The sequence below is a fragment of the Bos taurus genome, chromosome 5 (genome assembly GCF_002263795.3).
Source record: "Bos taurus isolate L1 Dominette 01449 registration number 42190680 breed Hereford chromosome 5, ARS-UCD2.0, whole genome shotgun sequence".
NCBI classification, from domain to species: domain Eukaryota; kingdom Metazoa; phylum Chordata; class Mammalia; order Artiodactyla; family Bovidae; genus Bos; species Bos taurus.
This window is the reverse complement of record NC_037332.1, coordinates 1,268,151-1,282,130: the sequence shown is the minus strand read 5'-3', so window position 1 is coordinate 1,282,130 and position 13,980 is coordinate 1,268,151. Positions and strand designations below refer to the sequence as shown.

Sequence of the window (13,980 nt, the reverse complement as noted above, 5' to 3'; positions counted from 1 at the left end):
GGCAGTGGGTACGGGCTGCAGTATTAATGAGTGATCAGGAGAGGCCTGAATTTGAAGGTGAGATTTAAACAAAGGCTTTGAAGATGGTGGGGGAATAGCCAAATGTATACCTGTGGGAAAGAGGTTTCCAAGCAAAGAGAATAGATAGCTTAGAGTATTGGTTTTTTAAACTGTGGTTTTTAGACCTTCTTTACTTGGAAACTTAATAGAAATGCAAATTCTCAGGCCCTCCGCCAGATCTCATTGGAAAAGACCCTGCTGGGAAAGACTGAAGGCAGGAGGAGAAGGGGACGACAAAAGATGAGGTGGCTGGATGGCATTATTGACTCAATGGGCATGAGTTTGAGCAAACTCTGGGAGATAGTGAAGGACAGAGAAGCCTGATACACTGCAGTCCATGGTGTCGCAAAGAGTTGGACACAACTGAGTGACTGAACAACAGCAACCCTAGATCTACTAAAGAGGAAACTCTGCAAATGGGGCCCAGCAGTCTGTATTTAACAAACCCTCCTGTTGATTCTGATACCTGCTAAACTTTGAGACTCACTGAACTAGAGTAATGACCCTTAGGCAGAGGGGTACTGGCACATTTGAGGAATAACAGGGAAGCCAGTTATTCTTTATTCTAAAGAAGAGGGAGTGAGGGGGATAAATAGTGGGAGAGAAGAGGTCAGAAATAAAGGGTGGGACAGATCATGCAGTATCTTACAAGAACGTTAGTTTTTATTCTGAGTGAAACAGGATTTTGAGCAAAAGATTGGCATAATTTGTTTTGTATTCTCTAAGGCTCACCCTGGCTGCAATTTTGAGAGTATTCTATAGGGAGTAGATACATCTGTTACATTCAATGATACTTTTCTCATTAATCTTGAAATTTCAGTGTTTCAATGATACCATACACATCAGTAATTTCTTACAACTTCCTTCTGATTTTCCAGTTTGTTTTTTTATAATACTTTTCCTTTGTAACTCCTTATCTGTTGATATCTTTGGTGTTCTATTCTCCGTGGTGGTTCTCAGTTGTTACAGTTTTTTTTTATTTATTCATTTTTGGCTGTGCAGGCTTTCTCTGGTTGTGGCGAGCAGGGGCTAAGTTTCCAGTTGGCGTGTGGGCTTCTCATTGTGGTGGCTTCTCTTGTCGCGTGCTGTAGGGCATGCGGGCTTCAGCAGTTGTGGCTCACAGACTCTAGAGCTCAGCTCAGTAGTTGTGACGCATGGGTTTAGTTGCTCCCTTGCATGAGGAATCTTCTGGGACCAGGGATCAAACTCGTGTCCTCTGCATTGGCGGGTGGATTTGTAACCACTGAACCACCAGGAAAGTCCAGTTATTGTGGTTTCAGCTACCCCCAAATCCTGATTATCTCTTGCTCAGTTTAAAATTTCAGGTGGTAATTTTAAAAATTCTACATGGCTGCACAAGACCCATTTTCATTTTGGAAGTTTTGAGTAAGAATTGATATAATGATGTTGTAAAGACCGATGACAGTGGTAGGACAAAAGGGCCAACCACGTATTTGGTCAGTTACACCGTACCCTGCTTTTATTATTCTCTGTGTGAAGCTGGGTTTATGGTCTGAAGTTTATGGTCTGTGCTTGTTTTTCAGGTGACGTGCTCGTTAGGTATCCGCCAGCTTCGTAGATGGTTGCTTTTACTTCCCTGACAGGGAGGTGCTGCCAGCTTTTTATAGAGAGCCTCATCAACTAATAGACTTCGCCTAACTTAATGATTTCCTCTCATGTATGAGGAAAGTTCAGTTCTTTTTACATTTATTATGGAAACTCTGTCTTTTTTTTTTTTTAATTTTCCTTGTTAATTTTTATGTAATGGTTATTACTCTTCTGGTATTCTTTAAAGTACAGTCGGTTTTGCTATAAGGTGACATGCATTCCTGAAAATCACTACACTGTGGAATTACACAATAAAAACCATAGGGTTTATGGGCAGATCATGTTAGGGGAAAAAACACTCAAAAACCGTGTCAGTGGCACATAAAAAAAAAGATTGGAGTCTAATAAAAATGGTGGTTCAAGTTTACACATTAAATGGGTAAAAATGCCTGAAATACTATAATGTCACTTTACCTTGAAAAAGACCTAAAATGTGCTTGTGGAAGCAGCCTACAAGTTACAAGTGGAAGCAGCTCCACTTACGAGTTACTGTGAGTAGAGCAAGGGAGGTTATTTGAAACTGGAGAGTAAATTGTAACACCAGATGGGGATGGGTGTACAGTGAACTGAAGAGCTGGTAGATGGCTCAGAGTCTGTGGGGTTTGTACGTTCCTACATGGCTCCTACTAGGATCAGCTGGGTGTGGCTTTCTGCATTCTTGTAGTGTTTCTTGGACGAAAATTGTACGTAAGCAAATGGGAAATTTGTATTGTCCTCAAATTATTTTCTAATATGGCAATCATGTTGCAACAAATTCGTATTTCCAAAACAAGCAATGTGGCAGAACTGACATAACTCAAAGTTTGGTGGTTGCCTTCCATTTACGTTTTTAGGGTAGTTGATTAATTCTATGTATTGAATAAGTTGCCTATTCTTTTACCAGTAGATCTTGAGCAATCAAGTTAAGATATTTGGAATACTGGCAGTGGTATTATGGAAAAAAACCTAGGCTTGGCGTTTAGACTTAGTTTGAATCCTAGCTTTGCAAATCCAGTTGTGTCATCTTGAGAGATATTTTTAGTTTTTAACTTAATCTGTTTTAGTTATGAAAGAGTCTCATAACCGTTGCATAGGTACTATAACTTTATTGTGTGATTTGTAGAGCTGTCATAGAGGAGATATCGTTATTTAGTTGCTAAGTCATGTCTGACTCTTTGCAACCCCAGACTGTAGCCCCCCAGGCTCCTCTGTCTATGGGTTTTCCCAAGTAAGAATAGTGGAGTGGTTTGCCATTTCCTTCTCCAGGGGATCTTCCCAAGCCCTGCGAAGTCAAACCCACATCTCCTGCATTGGCAGGTGGATTCTTTACCACTGAGCCACCAGGGAAGCCTGGGTTAGATAATATTTAGGTAAGATTTTGTAATAACTTAATCAGAAATATGGGTCCAAGGCTAGAATTCTGGAAAATGTGTGGATGGACTTAATTTTGTTGTCATTTAATCTACTTCTGCAAATACTTTTCTGGATAAGTAGAGAACATTTCTTCTCCTTTTTTTTTTTTTTAAGTACATTTTCGCCAGCAGGGAAGTCCTGAGGACATTTCTTTAATAAATCAATACTATCTCTAAATGTTTGAATTCATTTCAGCTTCAAAGGTTTGAATTAATCATCACATATTCTTTTTTATGTGTTATCTATTTAGTAAGGAAGCTTTGTTTTTTGCCTGTCTACTCTAAATTCTGTTCTTATTTGAAATAATTGTTTTTAATTCAGAAGTCATTTTTATCATAGTGCAGTTTTAATTTGTATTTTAATGTTTTGAATTATTTTTGCCTTTCTGACTTTCAGAAATGAAGCTGATATGGAAAGTTTTTTCAGATTTTCATCTGGCAACATTCTTTCCTTTTGGTTGAGAGATTGAGAAAATGAAACCCTTTATTGAGACCTTTAAAAATAATTACTAGTATAAATATCACATAGCATTTTATTTTAAATTGATTGTAGCAGTCTTTTAAAGCATTCAAAGTATGCTGTTTTATTTTAAAGGATTAGAAGATAAGGAACAAAATTTAACCAGAAGAATTAGTGCCTCAGATATTCTATCTGAAAAGGTAAGATAATGCTTTGTGGGATTGGATATCTCTGTAAGACTGATTCTTGTTTTGCTTTACTCTGTTCTCTTGAATGGAAAGTTCTGTCTTGTTTTTTACTTTTTTTTTTTTTTATTCATTGCTATACCTCCATTTTGATATAAGCCTTAAAGATAAAATCTGGAGAGAGATCTTGGAATATCAATATCTCCACTGGATTCAATTAACATATGTAATTGAAATGCTATATGTATCGATAGATGAACTTTCTGCTTGTTTTTTGAAACTTTTAATTTTCTTCCAGACATTTTCTTTTCTTAATTTTGAAGGATTATGCTGTGTGAGGAAGCTTTGAAGTTACACCTTGACCTGGTGTCCACTTCTAGTTCCTCTTAATAGCTGGGTGATCTTGTGTTAGCTGCTTAGGCTTTACTTGCCTCTGTTTTCTTTTCTACAAAATGAGTTTAATGTCATCTGTTCTCTGGATTGTTGTGAGGTTCAGCAGGGTAAAGTGCAAGAGCATCAAGCACTGTGTTTGACGTTTAATAGGTATTCACTGGGCCAAGCCTTTGTTTGCTGAATTAGACAGCTGAAATATCTTCAGTTTCTTCTTTCTATGAGTAAATTGAAATGAAAACAGCTTAGAAGTTTTAGGAAAGAGATGATCTTGAATTTAAGGGTGATAAAATAACAGATATACCCACAGGCATGCATGTATATATGTATATATAGTTTTGAATATCCTAACAATAACTCTATAAGGTAGGTTGACATTATCTCTTACAGAAGAACTAAAGTTCACATGTGTAGATAAACTGACTTGCTTAAAGTTTTATAAGAATTAGATATCAGAGCACGGAGTCTGAATGAGCTTCAGTACTCTTACTGATCAAGTAGCTGCTTTGAGTGACAGAATCAGTGGTCTCTTTCATTCCACAAGGGCAAGTAGCAAAAGATAGTCAAAGACTTTTAAGTCTCTGTGGAACAGTAATGATAGCTTTATTTTAGTTAAACTCTGGATCAGCACTGCCCAATAGAATTTTCTATAATAATGGAACTGTTCTATATCTACACTCCAGTATGGTAGCTTTAACCACATGTGCCTATTAAATATTTGGAATGTGACTACTGTGGCTGTGAAACTAAAGTTTTCATTGAATTTTAGTTAAATAGCCACACATGACTTACTGGTTCCATTTTTTGGATAGCATGACTCTAGATCTTCAGTACCAAGCAGTAGAATTTGATGTTTAAATGATTAAATGCCTTAGAGTAAAAAAGACTAATGATAATTTTTCAGCTCATTTTTTACATATATTTCCCAAGAAAGCAAAGAGTAACTATATCCTGGTTTGGGTAAACTGAACTACCGAAATATGTGATGGTAGTTCAGTTAGGGATTTGTAATAGCCTGTAGAAGGTTAAACCACTAGATAGACTCTACTGTTTTCTCTATGTTTAAGAATTAATTTAATTTGATTTTAAAAGTATAATTACAGTTCACTTACTAAATAAGTGAGCCTTCACTTTTTTGAGTCTTAGCCTCTTTTTAGTTTCCTCTCCTTTTCTATTTATACACATAAGGGACAAACATGCACAACTTTGTGTTGAACTTCAAGGAGTGGGGATGCCAAAGGACCCCCTTATTGCCCTCCCTCCAAAGTCTCATGGACTTCTGTCTAACACTTTTGCTTAGGTTGCCTGACATTTTCTGTTACATTTTAGCTAAAATATACAGAATAGATAATTTTTAAAATTAACCTAAAAAAAAAATACAGTGAAAAAATAAAGGTTATTTCAATTGGAAAAAAGTTCTCAAACATTTATTCCTAACCTGTTTCCCTGTTTTAGCTTCTCTGAAGAAGTCTTGGGTGTTAAAAATACTGTCCGTATCAGATAAATATCTACCTTTAGAACATGGAATGCTCAAATATAAGCAAATCTTGACGTATTTTTTCCTTCAAAACTGATTTGAAGAATTATAAAATATATTTTAAAAGTTTGCGAATTTGAATCTTGACATTTCACTGTACCTGTTCTGTGTAGTACTTGTAAGGCTAGTAAACGCCCATGATTAAGGAACCACTTTGTTCTTTGGTCATTACCCGCCCTGGGTTGATTTCTTCTTGCATTCACTGCCGTCAGATTTCTTCTCTTGTTTGGGAAGCAGTTAAATGCCAGTCTCAAACTTTTTTTTCGTCAGTTGTACCCTCCCCCTCTAACCCTTCTCATGTGTACATAAACCTTCTACAGATTGATCTTCAGTTTGTATTATAGGGCCTGAATTAGAGTATAGGGCTATGGTAACTTATTCAGTTTCCTTATTTTATTTGTATTTACTATTTAAGTATTTGTCTTAAAATTAACTTTAAATTCTGATCTTATAGCAGCTTTGACTTGGTAATATGTCTAAAGTCAAATAGAATTTTTAAATGGCAACTGTTTCTTTTGTTAAAGAAGCTTGGTGAAGATGAAGAGGAGTTATCTGAACTGCAACTTCGTCTTTTGGCTCTTCAGTCAGCCAGTAAAAAATGGCAACAGAAAGAACAGCAGGTGATGAAAGAAAGTAAAGAAAAGTTGACTAAGACGAAAACTGTACAGCAAAAAGTTAAAACCAGTACAAAAACACATTCGGCCAAAAAAGTTAGCACTACAGGTGATCATTTCTATTAAACTCTTTTAATTGATTTCCTATATCAATATAGTTTCTAGATTTTAATTCAGAAAGTTTTGAGTTGGGGAATTATATAGGGCCCTGAATAAAGGACAGTCCTGTATAAATAGAACTTAATAATTAAAATAATTATTAAAGCTTTGTTTTCTCTATCTTCTTGAAAATTCTAACTCTAATAGATGCTGATGTTTCTATATTTTTTAAAGCTAAACAAGCATTGAGGAAGCAGCAGACAAAGGCGTGGAAGAAACTACAACAGCAAAAAGAACAGGAAAGACAGAAAGAAGAGGATCAGCGTAAGCAAGCTGAAGAAGAAGAGAGAAGGAAAAGAGAAGAAGAAATCAGAAAAATTCGAGATCTCTCAAATCAGGAAGAACAGTACAATCGATTTATGAAATTGGTTGGTGGAAAGAGGAGATCAAGGAGTAAAGTAAGGAGTTCAAAAATACAAAATCAAAATATTACTCAAATTTGAGTATCCTTGTATTAGCTGATAAATTCAGTCAACTAGGAAACAGTATTAAGTTCTTTTGTTTGATAGAGCTCATTATATATAAAAAATTCCTTTGGGAAGAAGGGAAGGTAGGTTATAATTGAGAATGAATTGTTTTTATAGTTATAGATGCTAGAAATAGAAGAAATAGACTAAAATTATGATTAGAAAAGCCTCCCTTTGGCTTTTGTGTCCATTTCTATTTAGAAGAAAGAAGCATTCCTGAGTTGCAGTGAGAACTTATTTTTAAAATTACTATTCCCTTTTAATTTTCCATTGTTTAGCAATGTAGAATTAGAAATGTATCATAATTAGTCGATATGGACTATTTATAAGAAAGTTAAATCATCATATCATACTAGCCTTAGTGCATGTGGCTACTTTAGTTATCAAGCATTTGTGACCTTTATTATGTAAGTCATTGATAATGGCTGGACGAGTCATTGCCTTTTATGGCTGGTGTCAGGAAGTAAACTGGAGATTTAATATTGATCTGGTGCTGTTAGCAGTGACAAATTTCAGAATTCTGAGCTTTGAGACTATACTTACAAGTGTATTATTGATATTAAAGAATAGAGGGATGTTAAAGAGTAAGAGCTCTTTAATTGTAGGGAGTCAAGGGTTAGATTTGTTTAAGTAAGGAATTTATTAACTATTCATACTTTGAGCTTCCGAAAAGTACTTTGATGAAATCTCTTTATAGAAAAGTATTGTGCATTATTTGTATCCATTTGGATAGGTTTTGCTAATTTTTAAATTCTTATAAACTGTCTCCAAGTGGAGATTGTAAGAAGTGAAAAAAAAGAAAACAACATACAAGCATATGACCAAGAGTTTCTAGTTTTCAGTTATCATTAATTTATTCGTAACTGAAATGTTAATGGATTATTTGGGCAATATTCTAAATAAAGCTTGATTACATAAAACATGAATTCATTTATCTGATTTCTTAATTTGCAGAGAGGGGCCATTAGTATTTCTGATCTTGGTGTCATCTTACTTTCTAGAGGAATAGCTGATTATTTAGTGGCTCAGCTCACTGGGGGATTTCATCTGTACATGTATTTTCTAGCTTCATTTTCTGTCTGACAGTTATAAAATGTCAGCCACAATGTACCTATCATGTATATTGAGTTTCCCAAATCAGATGTGATAGTTCTAACTGGATCATCATGATTTTTGATACTATTCTATGTAAAAGATAACTATTAATTGTTTTATAATTTCGAGCCTAAGAATAGACTAAGACAGAAAATGTTGTGAAACTAAAAATAAATCTTGTATATTAGTCTTCAGATCCTGACCTGAGACGATCCTTAGATAAGCAAGCTACTGATAGTGGAGGAGGCATTTATCAATATGATAACTATGAAGAAGTTGCTATGGATACAGATAGTGAAACCAATTCTCCAGGTATGAGCTAAAACTTAAAACATTTGTACATTCACAATTATTAAGTAGAAAATGGTCAAGAAGCTACCCAAAACATTGAAAGAAATGTAGAATGAATTTGCTGGTAGGTTGTACAACCAAAGACATTATTTGGTGGTTAAATACTTCAAAAGCAAACCTCAGACTGTAGTATTAACCTTTATTTTCTAGTATTTCTTCCTGTATAGTATTTTAATAAAAAAGGCAGTATTCTGCTGTTAACTGTTTGATCTAAGAAGTGAATATTGTGGGAAAGGTGAGAACGCTGCTTTAAAAAACAAACGAACAAATAAATCTTTCTTTATTTTTAAGTATCTTTATGTCTAAGGCATTCTTCATTTTAGTCAAAAAAAGAAATCTTTCTTTTGTTCAGGCTTCTTTTCTCCTTCTGATGATACTTTGTAGGAATAGGGAGATGGAAAGTGATCCTAGTGGTGCCTTAGGATCAGCTGATACAACTGTTATGGCTATACCTCAGTTAGAGTGCGCAGTTTAGGATGTGGCCATCCTTGAGAGTTAGAGACTTGCTTTAGTTGATTTTCAGGAGTAATGGACTGTGAGGGACCTATCCTCTTACTAATTGAAGCACATAAGAATGGGGCAGACAACAAAATGCCGTTAGCGTTCTAGAAACTAGAATACTTACTTGCAAGGTCATATGATACGTGTTTTTCTTCCAGTGGTTGTATTGTGAGACCAAATGAAACTAGAATTCCACTTTAGTGTGTCTAGAGAGAAGGCAGAATCTATATGATTTGGTAATGTTTAGCAAAAGCTCATTTTCAGGTTATAATGTTTAGCTTCATATTTAATAATCTTGTATTTTCATGTCATAATTCTCTTTGGTCAGCCTTTAATTATTTCTAAGTTCTTGAAAATGATTCTTTGTGGTTCTCAAATATTGACATTATTATTACTCTATAATAATTTTATGATTTACCCTTTAGAAGAATTTTGTAAAAAAAAAATATAAAAAAATATAATCAAATGGCATCATTTGGGTCACAAATCAGCTCCATGTAAGTCATGTGGTTAATACTCATATTGACTTGAAAGACAACAGGGGCAAAGAAGAAATATTAAGTTTCCCTAAAGGTTACATGGTTTAGAGGTAGCAAGAGTAATCTTCAAGTCTGTCAGATTTCAGTGAGTCTAAAGAAACCACTGAAGGTAAAATAAGCAGCTATTTTTATCTGCTACCAAGGAAAAAATGCTAACAATTTAACTGAGATGAATCAGTAACTATTTCAGAATTACTAAATTTGAAAAAAAATGTATACGTTAATGATTAAATGTAATAGGTAATTCTTTTCATTCTAGTCCTCTTTGCTTTCTCTTCAATTTAAATAGTCCATTTCTTCACTTTTCTTCACATTAAGGGAGGAATGGAGTCACCACATCACTGTTTTCCTTTGGTTATGATACTTTGAGAGATTCAGGGGAATTTTTTGTTTTATTATTTCTTAAAAAGTATGTTTTTTTCCAAAAAGCAATAAAAGCCTTTCCTGCTTTATTCCCTTTTACCACAAGTAGGTGAAAAGTAGAACAAGGTAGAAAAGTTTTCGAGGGACTAAATATCAGCTTAAGTGGATGGCTAACTTTATAGTGATATAAGAGCAATTATAAATAGGCAGAGGTAGTCTCATGGAGGTTAAGTATTTTATTGGAGATTAATACAATCTCACTTGTACTTTACTTAGATTTAGTTGTATGTCTTCAAAAATACTATAAATTTAATTTATTCCTGTTGAATATATGTTATTAAATTCCTATAAAAATTTTTTTTAACAGCTCCTTCACCAGTGCAACCACCATTCTTCTCTGAATGTTCATTGGGGTATTTTTCTCCAGCACCATCTATTTCTTTGCCTCCACCACCTCAGGTTTCTGTAAGTGAGGATTGGTATGATTTCTAAGAAAGTTTTGTTGCCTTGTGTCTTCTCTAATTTGTTTTGAAAAGCTGGCATGTAGTTAATAGTTAGGTTTGAGAGCATAAAGTCTGCTTGCCAGAATTAATAGCTATGAAATCTATGGTATATTAGTTACTGGCAGGCTATCGATCTGGTAGATTTTTTCATAGCTAATTTTTAGTCTCATGTTAGACTTTCTTTCAATATTTAGCATGTTTCCTTCTTTATTTTTGCTCCTCAGAAAATATATTCTTAAGCAGAATAAGAATTATCTGTTTGGATTTTTTTAGAGGGTAATTGGGATTTAAGTGTGAGTTTGAGTGAACTCCGGGAGTTGGTGATGGACAGGGAGGCCTGGCGTGCTGCAATTCATGGGGTCGCAAAGAGTCGGACACGACTGAGCGACTGAACTGAACTGAAGCTTCTTCTAGAAGCTTTTTCCTTTTTCGTCTTTTGATTATATAGTTGTTTTTAATTTGAAAATTCAGTAAAGGAAAAACATTGACTAGTTAAAGAAAAGTTCATTTCTTTTCAACCTACTTTTGAAAGAACTGCCAGTCCCCTGTTAAAAAAATAAAAAAGGAAGTGGGGGAATCACTAAGTGATTTGTAAGTTTTCTCTAGATTGAGAGAACCTGGAGCTCACACTGGTTCTCTCTTAATGGGTTAGTAGGAACTTTGCTATTTCACAGGTGCTAGGCAGACACCTGGTGTCCTCCTGGGAAGTTTAAGATGAGGGGAATATTGGAGTAGAGAGTGAGAGAGAAACATTTTTTCTTTCTTCCTTGAATCATTTTAAGTGCCAAGAGAAATATTGGAAGGTCTTTGAAGCAAAAATGTGTGCAAATGCAGGGATTTGGGTAAAATTAACTATCTTTACAGATGCTCTCTAAGAAGCCATTTCACAAGGATTTTATGAGGGTAGTGGTGGTGATTTCTCACATTTAATTCTTATACTCTAGACTGTTCCCATCCAGAATCCCTTTGGTTCCTAATTTTTAATTTTTACTTAAATATCTGTTTTCAGGTAGTCACCTAGAGAGATAGATCCTGTAAAATTTGATTTCTCTATCATGAAGTTCATAAATTAAATTACAGATGATTTTAACTTTTTGTAAAAATTATACTTTTTATTGGCTGAATATTGAATTTGGGTTAGTTTTAAGATTTCCAGTATACTTAGTTCACTTATTCTTACAGTAAAGTAATAACCTGATATTTGCCTTTTTCTAATTTGATATTGCTGTAGCAGTAAACGCTTGGAATGAGTAAAATTTGCATGGTAATTATTATTTCTTCTTTTTTTAAATTAACTAGTCTGTACCACCTTTGAGCCAGCCTTATGTGGAAGGCTTGTGTGTTTCTCTTGAACCTCTACCTCCTCTACCACCTTTACCACCTCTTCCACCTGAAGATCCAGAACAACCTCCAAAACCACCTTTTGCAGATGAGGAAGAAGAGGAGGAAATGCTGCTTCGAGAAGAGCTACTTAAATCTCTAGCGAATAAAAGAGCTTTCAAGCCAGAGGTAATTTAGGTACCTGAACCTCTAGGTGGTGCTGTTGAGCTTAGTTTTAGGTAGGACTACTCTGCTAGTTTGGGATTTATTGGGCTTTTCAGTAAAGTAGGGATAAGTCAGTTAACTAATTTGCTCAGTACCTTTAAAGATGACAGGAATTTCATTTAAAATGGCTTCATATCTGTCTCTTCCTTCTTTAGGAAACATCCAGTAATAGTGACCCACCTTCACCTCCAGTTCTAAACAATTCACAGCCTATGCCAAGAAGCAATCTGTCCATAGTCAGTATTAATACAGTGTCTCAGCCTAGGATACAAAACCCAAAGTTTCACAGAGGACCTCGTCTTCCACGAACTGTGATCTCGGTAAAAACAAAATAATTAGTCCCTACTCTTACTTAAATATCTTGTGAGAAAGTTTATGCAGTTTTGCTGTCCTGTTCCCTGCCTCTAGTTTATTATATACAAACATCAGTTCAGTTCAGTTCAGTTCCGTAGCTCAGTTGTGTCCGACTCTTTGCGACTACATGAATTGCAGCACGCCAGGCCTCCCTGTCCACTTATTTTTATTTATTAATAGTGAAATGGGAGCAGCTTTTTCTCTTGTAAACTGGTGGAATTTATGATAATATTTTGGGGAAGCATTATTTTCATCTGAGGGGTATTCTTTCCCCTGCCATTTCCTCAACTTTTGTCTTATATAAATTGGTCCTTTTAGATTTTTCATCTATTCTAAAGTCAGTTTTAGCAAATTATATACATATATATAGTTTTTTCTATCTTTGCTCATATTTTTTCAGTTAATGACTGTACTATAATGGAAGAATTTATGATTTTTTTCACTGTTTGTTAAGGAGATTGAAATGACAGTTTCTTTCTCCTTTGTTTTCCAATTACTTTGAAATAAATGTGGAGAAGCAAATGTCAACCCACTCCAGTAGTCTTGCCTAGAGAATCCCGTGGACAGAGGAGCCTGGTGGGCTACTGTCCATGGGGTCGCACAGAGTCAGACACGACTGAAACGACTTAGTATGCATGCATGTGTAAAATAAATGAAGCAAAGCCAAGTTGAAATCTTGCCTCTGTTAGGTAAACATATCCTCTGTATATCCTCTGTATACACATGAAAGCCATAAAGTTTTATTAGTAATAATGTGGAATTACTATATTTTCTCTGACTTTAAAAGGTTAGTCTAGATTGCATTATGTTTCTTTATAGAAAGTTGGTTAAAATAAAATTTAATGAAAAAGATGATGATAGTAGTATCTAGAATATTTCATTTTAGTATATAGAATATTTTAAGTTTTTGGTGTATCAGGTAAAATATAGAATCTTTTATGTTTTTGTGTATCTGTGGAGTGGGACAAAGTTGGTCAGTTAATGCAATATAAGCAGAAGGAACCATAGACTGTCTACTTGAAACCTATTATTTTTATGAATTTAAATTCATACAGATAAAGTGACTTGTTCATTGTCATGAAGCTAATTGTGTGTGGTAGAGCTAAGAAAAGGATAGTGATACATTTGTTGTCAAGAATAACAAGTATAATTGGCTTTGCAGCTTCCAAAGCATAAATCAGTGGTCGTAACACTAAATGATTCTGATGATAGTGAATCTGATGGAGAGGCGTCCAAGTCAACTAATAGTGTTTTTGGTGGATTGGAGTCTATGATTAAAGAAGCAAGACGAACTGCTGAGGTAATTAAGTGCAGTAATGAAATATCGAAAGATTTATTGACAACTACTAAAATTTGCTTGTTTTTCCTAAAAACTAGACTTTGGAGGTTTAGATTTTTTAATATATTGAATTTTTGGAAATATTTTTTGTACTTGTATGATTGAGTTTATATAATGAAGTGTGTGTAAGTTTAGATAGATTTAACTATTTAAAAACCCCCTTTGTCTCCAGACTAATCCTTCTTCCAAAATAGTAAAATAGTGTGGATAATTGTCCTCTGTACTAAGGAAATTTATTGGTTTGCAATTGTGTTATATTACCAGAAAATAGTTTTACTCAAGTGTGTGATCTAAGTACAGCTTTTGTCCCTATTTGTAATTGCAGTGTTTGTTTAGATATGAAATAGTTCAGTTATTTTTAAACCATAGGTCTTGACTGCTTAGTGGATTGTACAGTTAATTGGTGGTTGAAGGCCAGCATTGTTTTTTTTTTAAAGTAATAGAAAATAATGATGAAGATATTTATTTCTAAATATACAGATGTATACTGGATAATATAAAATTTAGATCTAAGTTGGA

The 13,980-nt window shown here is 34.5% G+C and overlaps 1 protein-coding gene across 7 annotated transcripts in view; it reads left to right on the top strand.

Moving 5' to 3' along the window:
- The window catches only part of ZFC3H1 (zinc finger C3H1-type containing), a 50,456-nt gene that overhangs the window by 12,000 nt on the left and 24,476 nt on the right, over positions 1 to 13,980 (top strand). For 5 of the 7 annotated variants that reach the window (XM_059886810.1, XM_003586031.6, XM_059886809.1 and 2 more), the window contains exons 3-10: positions 3,655 to 3,719; positions 6,156 to 6,354; positions 6,579 to 6,802; positions 8,155 to 8,278; positions 10,088 to 10,185; positions 11,523 to 11,732; positions 11,924 to 12,088; positions 13,285 to 13,422. In XM_059886810.1, the coding sequence (XP_059742793.1) occupies positions 3,655 to 3,719; positions 6,156 to 6,354; positions 6,579 to 6,802; positions 8,155 to 8,278; positions 10,088 to 10,185; positions 11,523 to 11,732; positions 11,924 to 12,088; positions 13,285 to 13,422 (1,223 nt within the window). The remainder of the gene's footprint in view (positions 1 to 3,654; positions 3,720 to 6,155; positions 6,355 to 6,578; positions 6,803 to 8,154; positions 8,279 to 10,087; positions 10,186 to 11,522; positions 11,733 to 11,923; positions 12,089 to 13,284; positions 13,423 to 13,980) is intronic. The other 2 variants (XM_010804736.4, XM_059886808.1) reach the window with 1 other exon arrangement.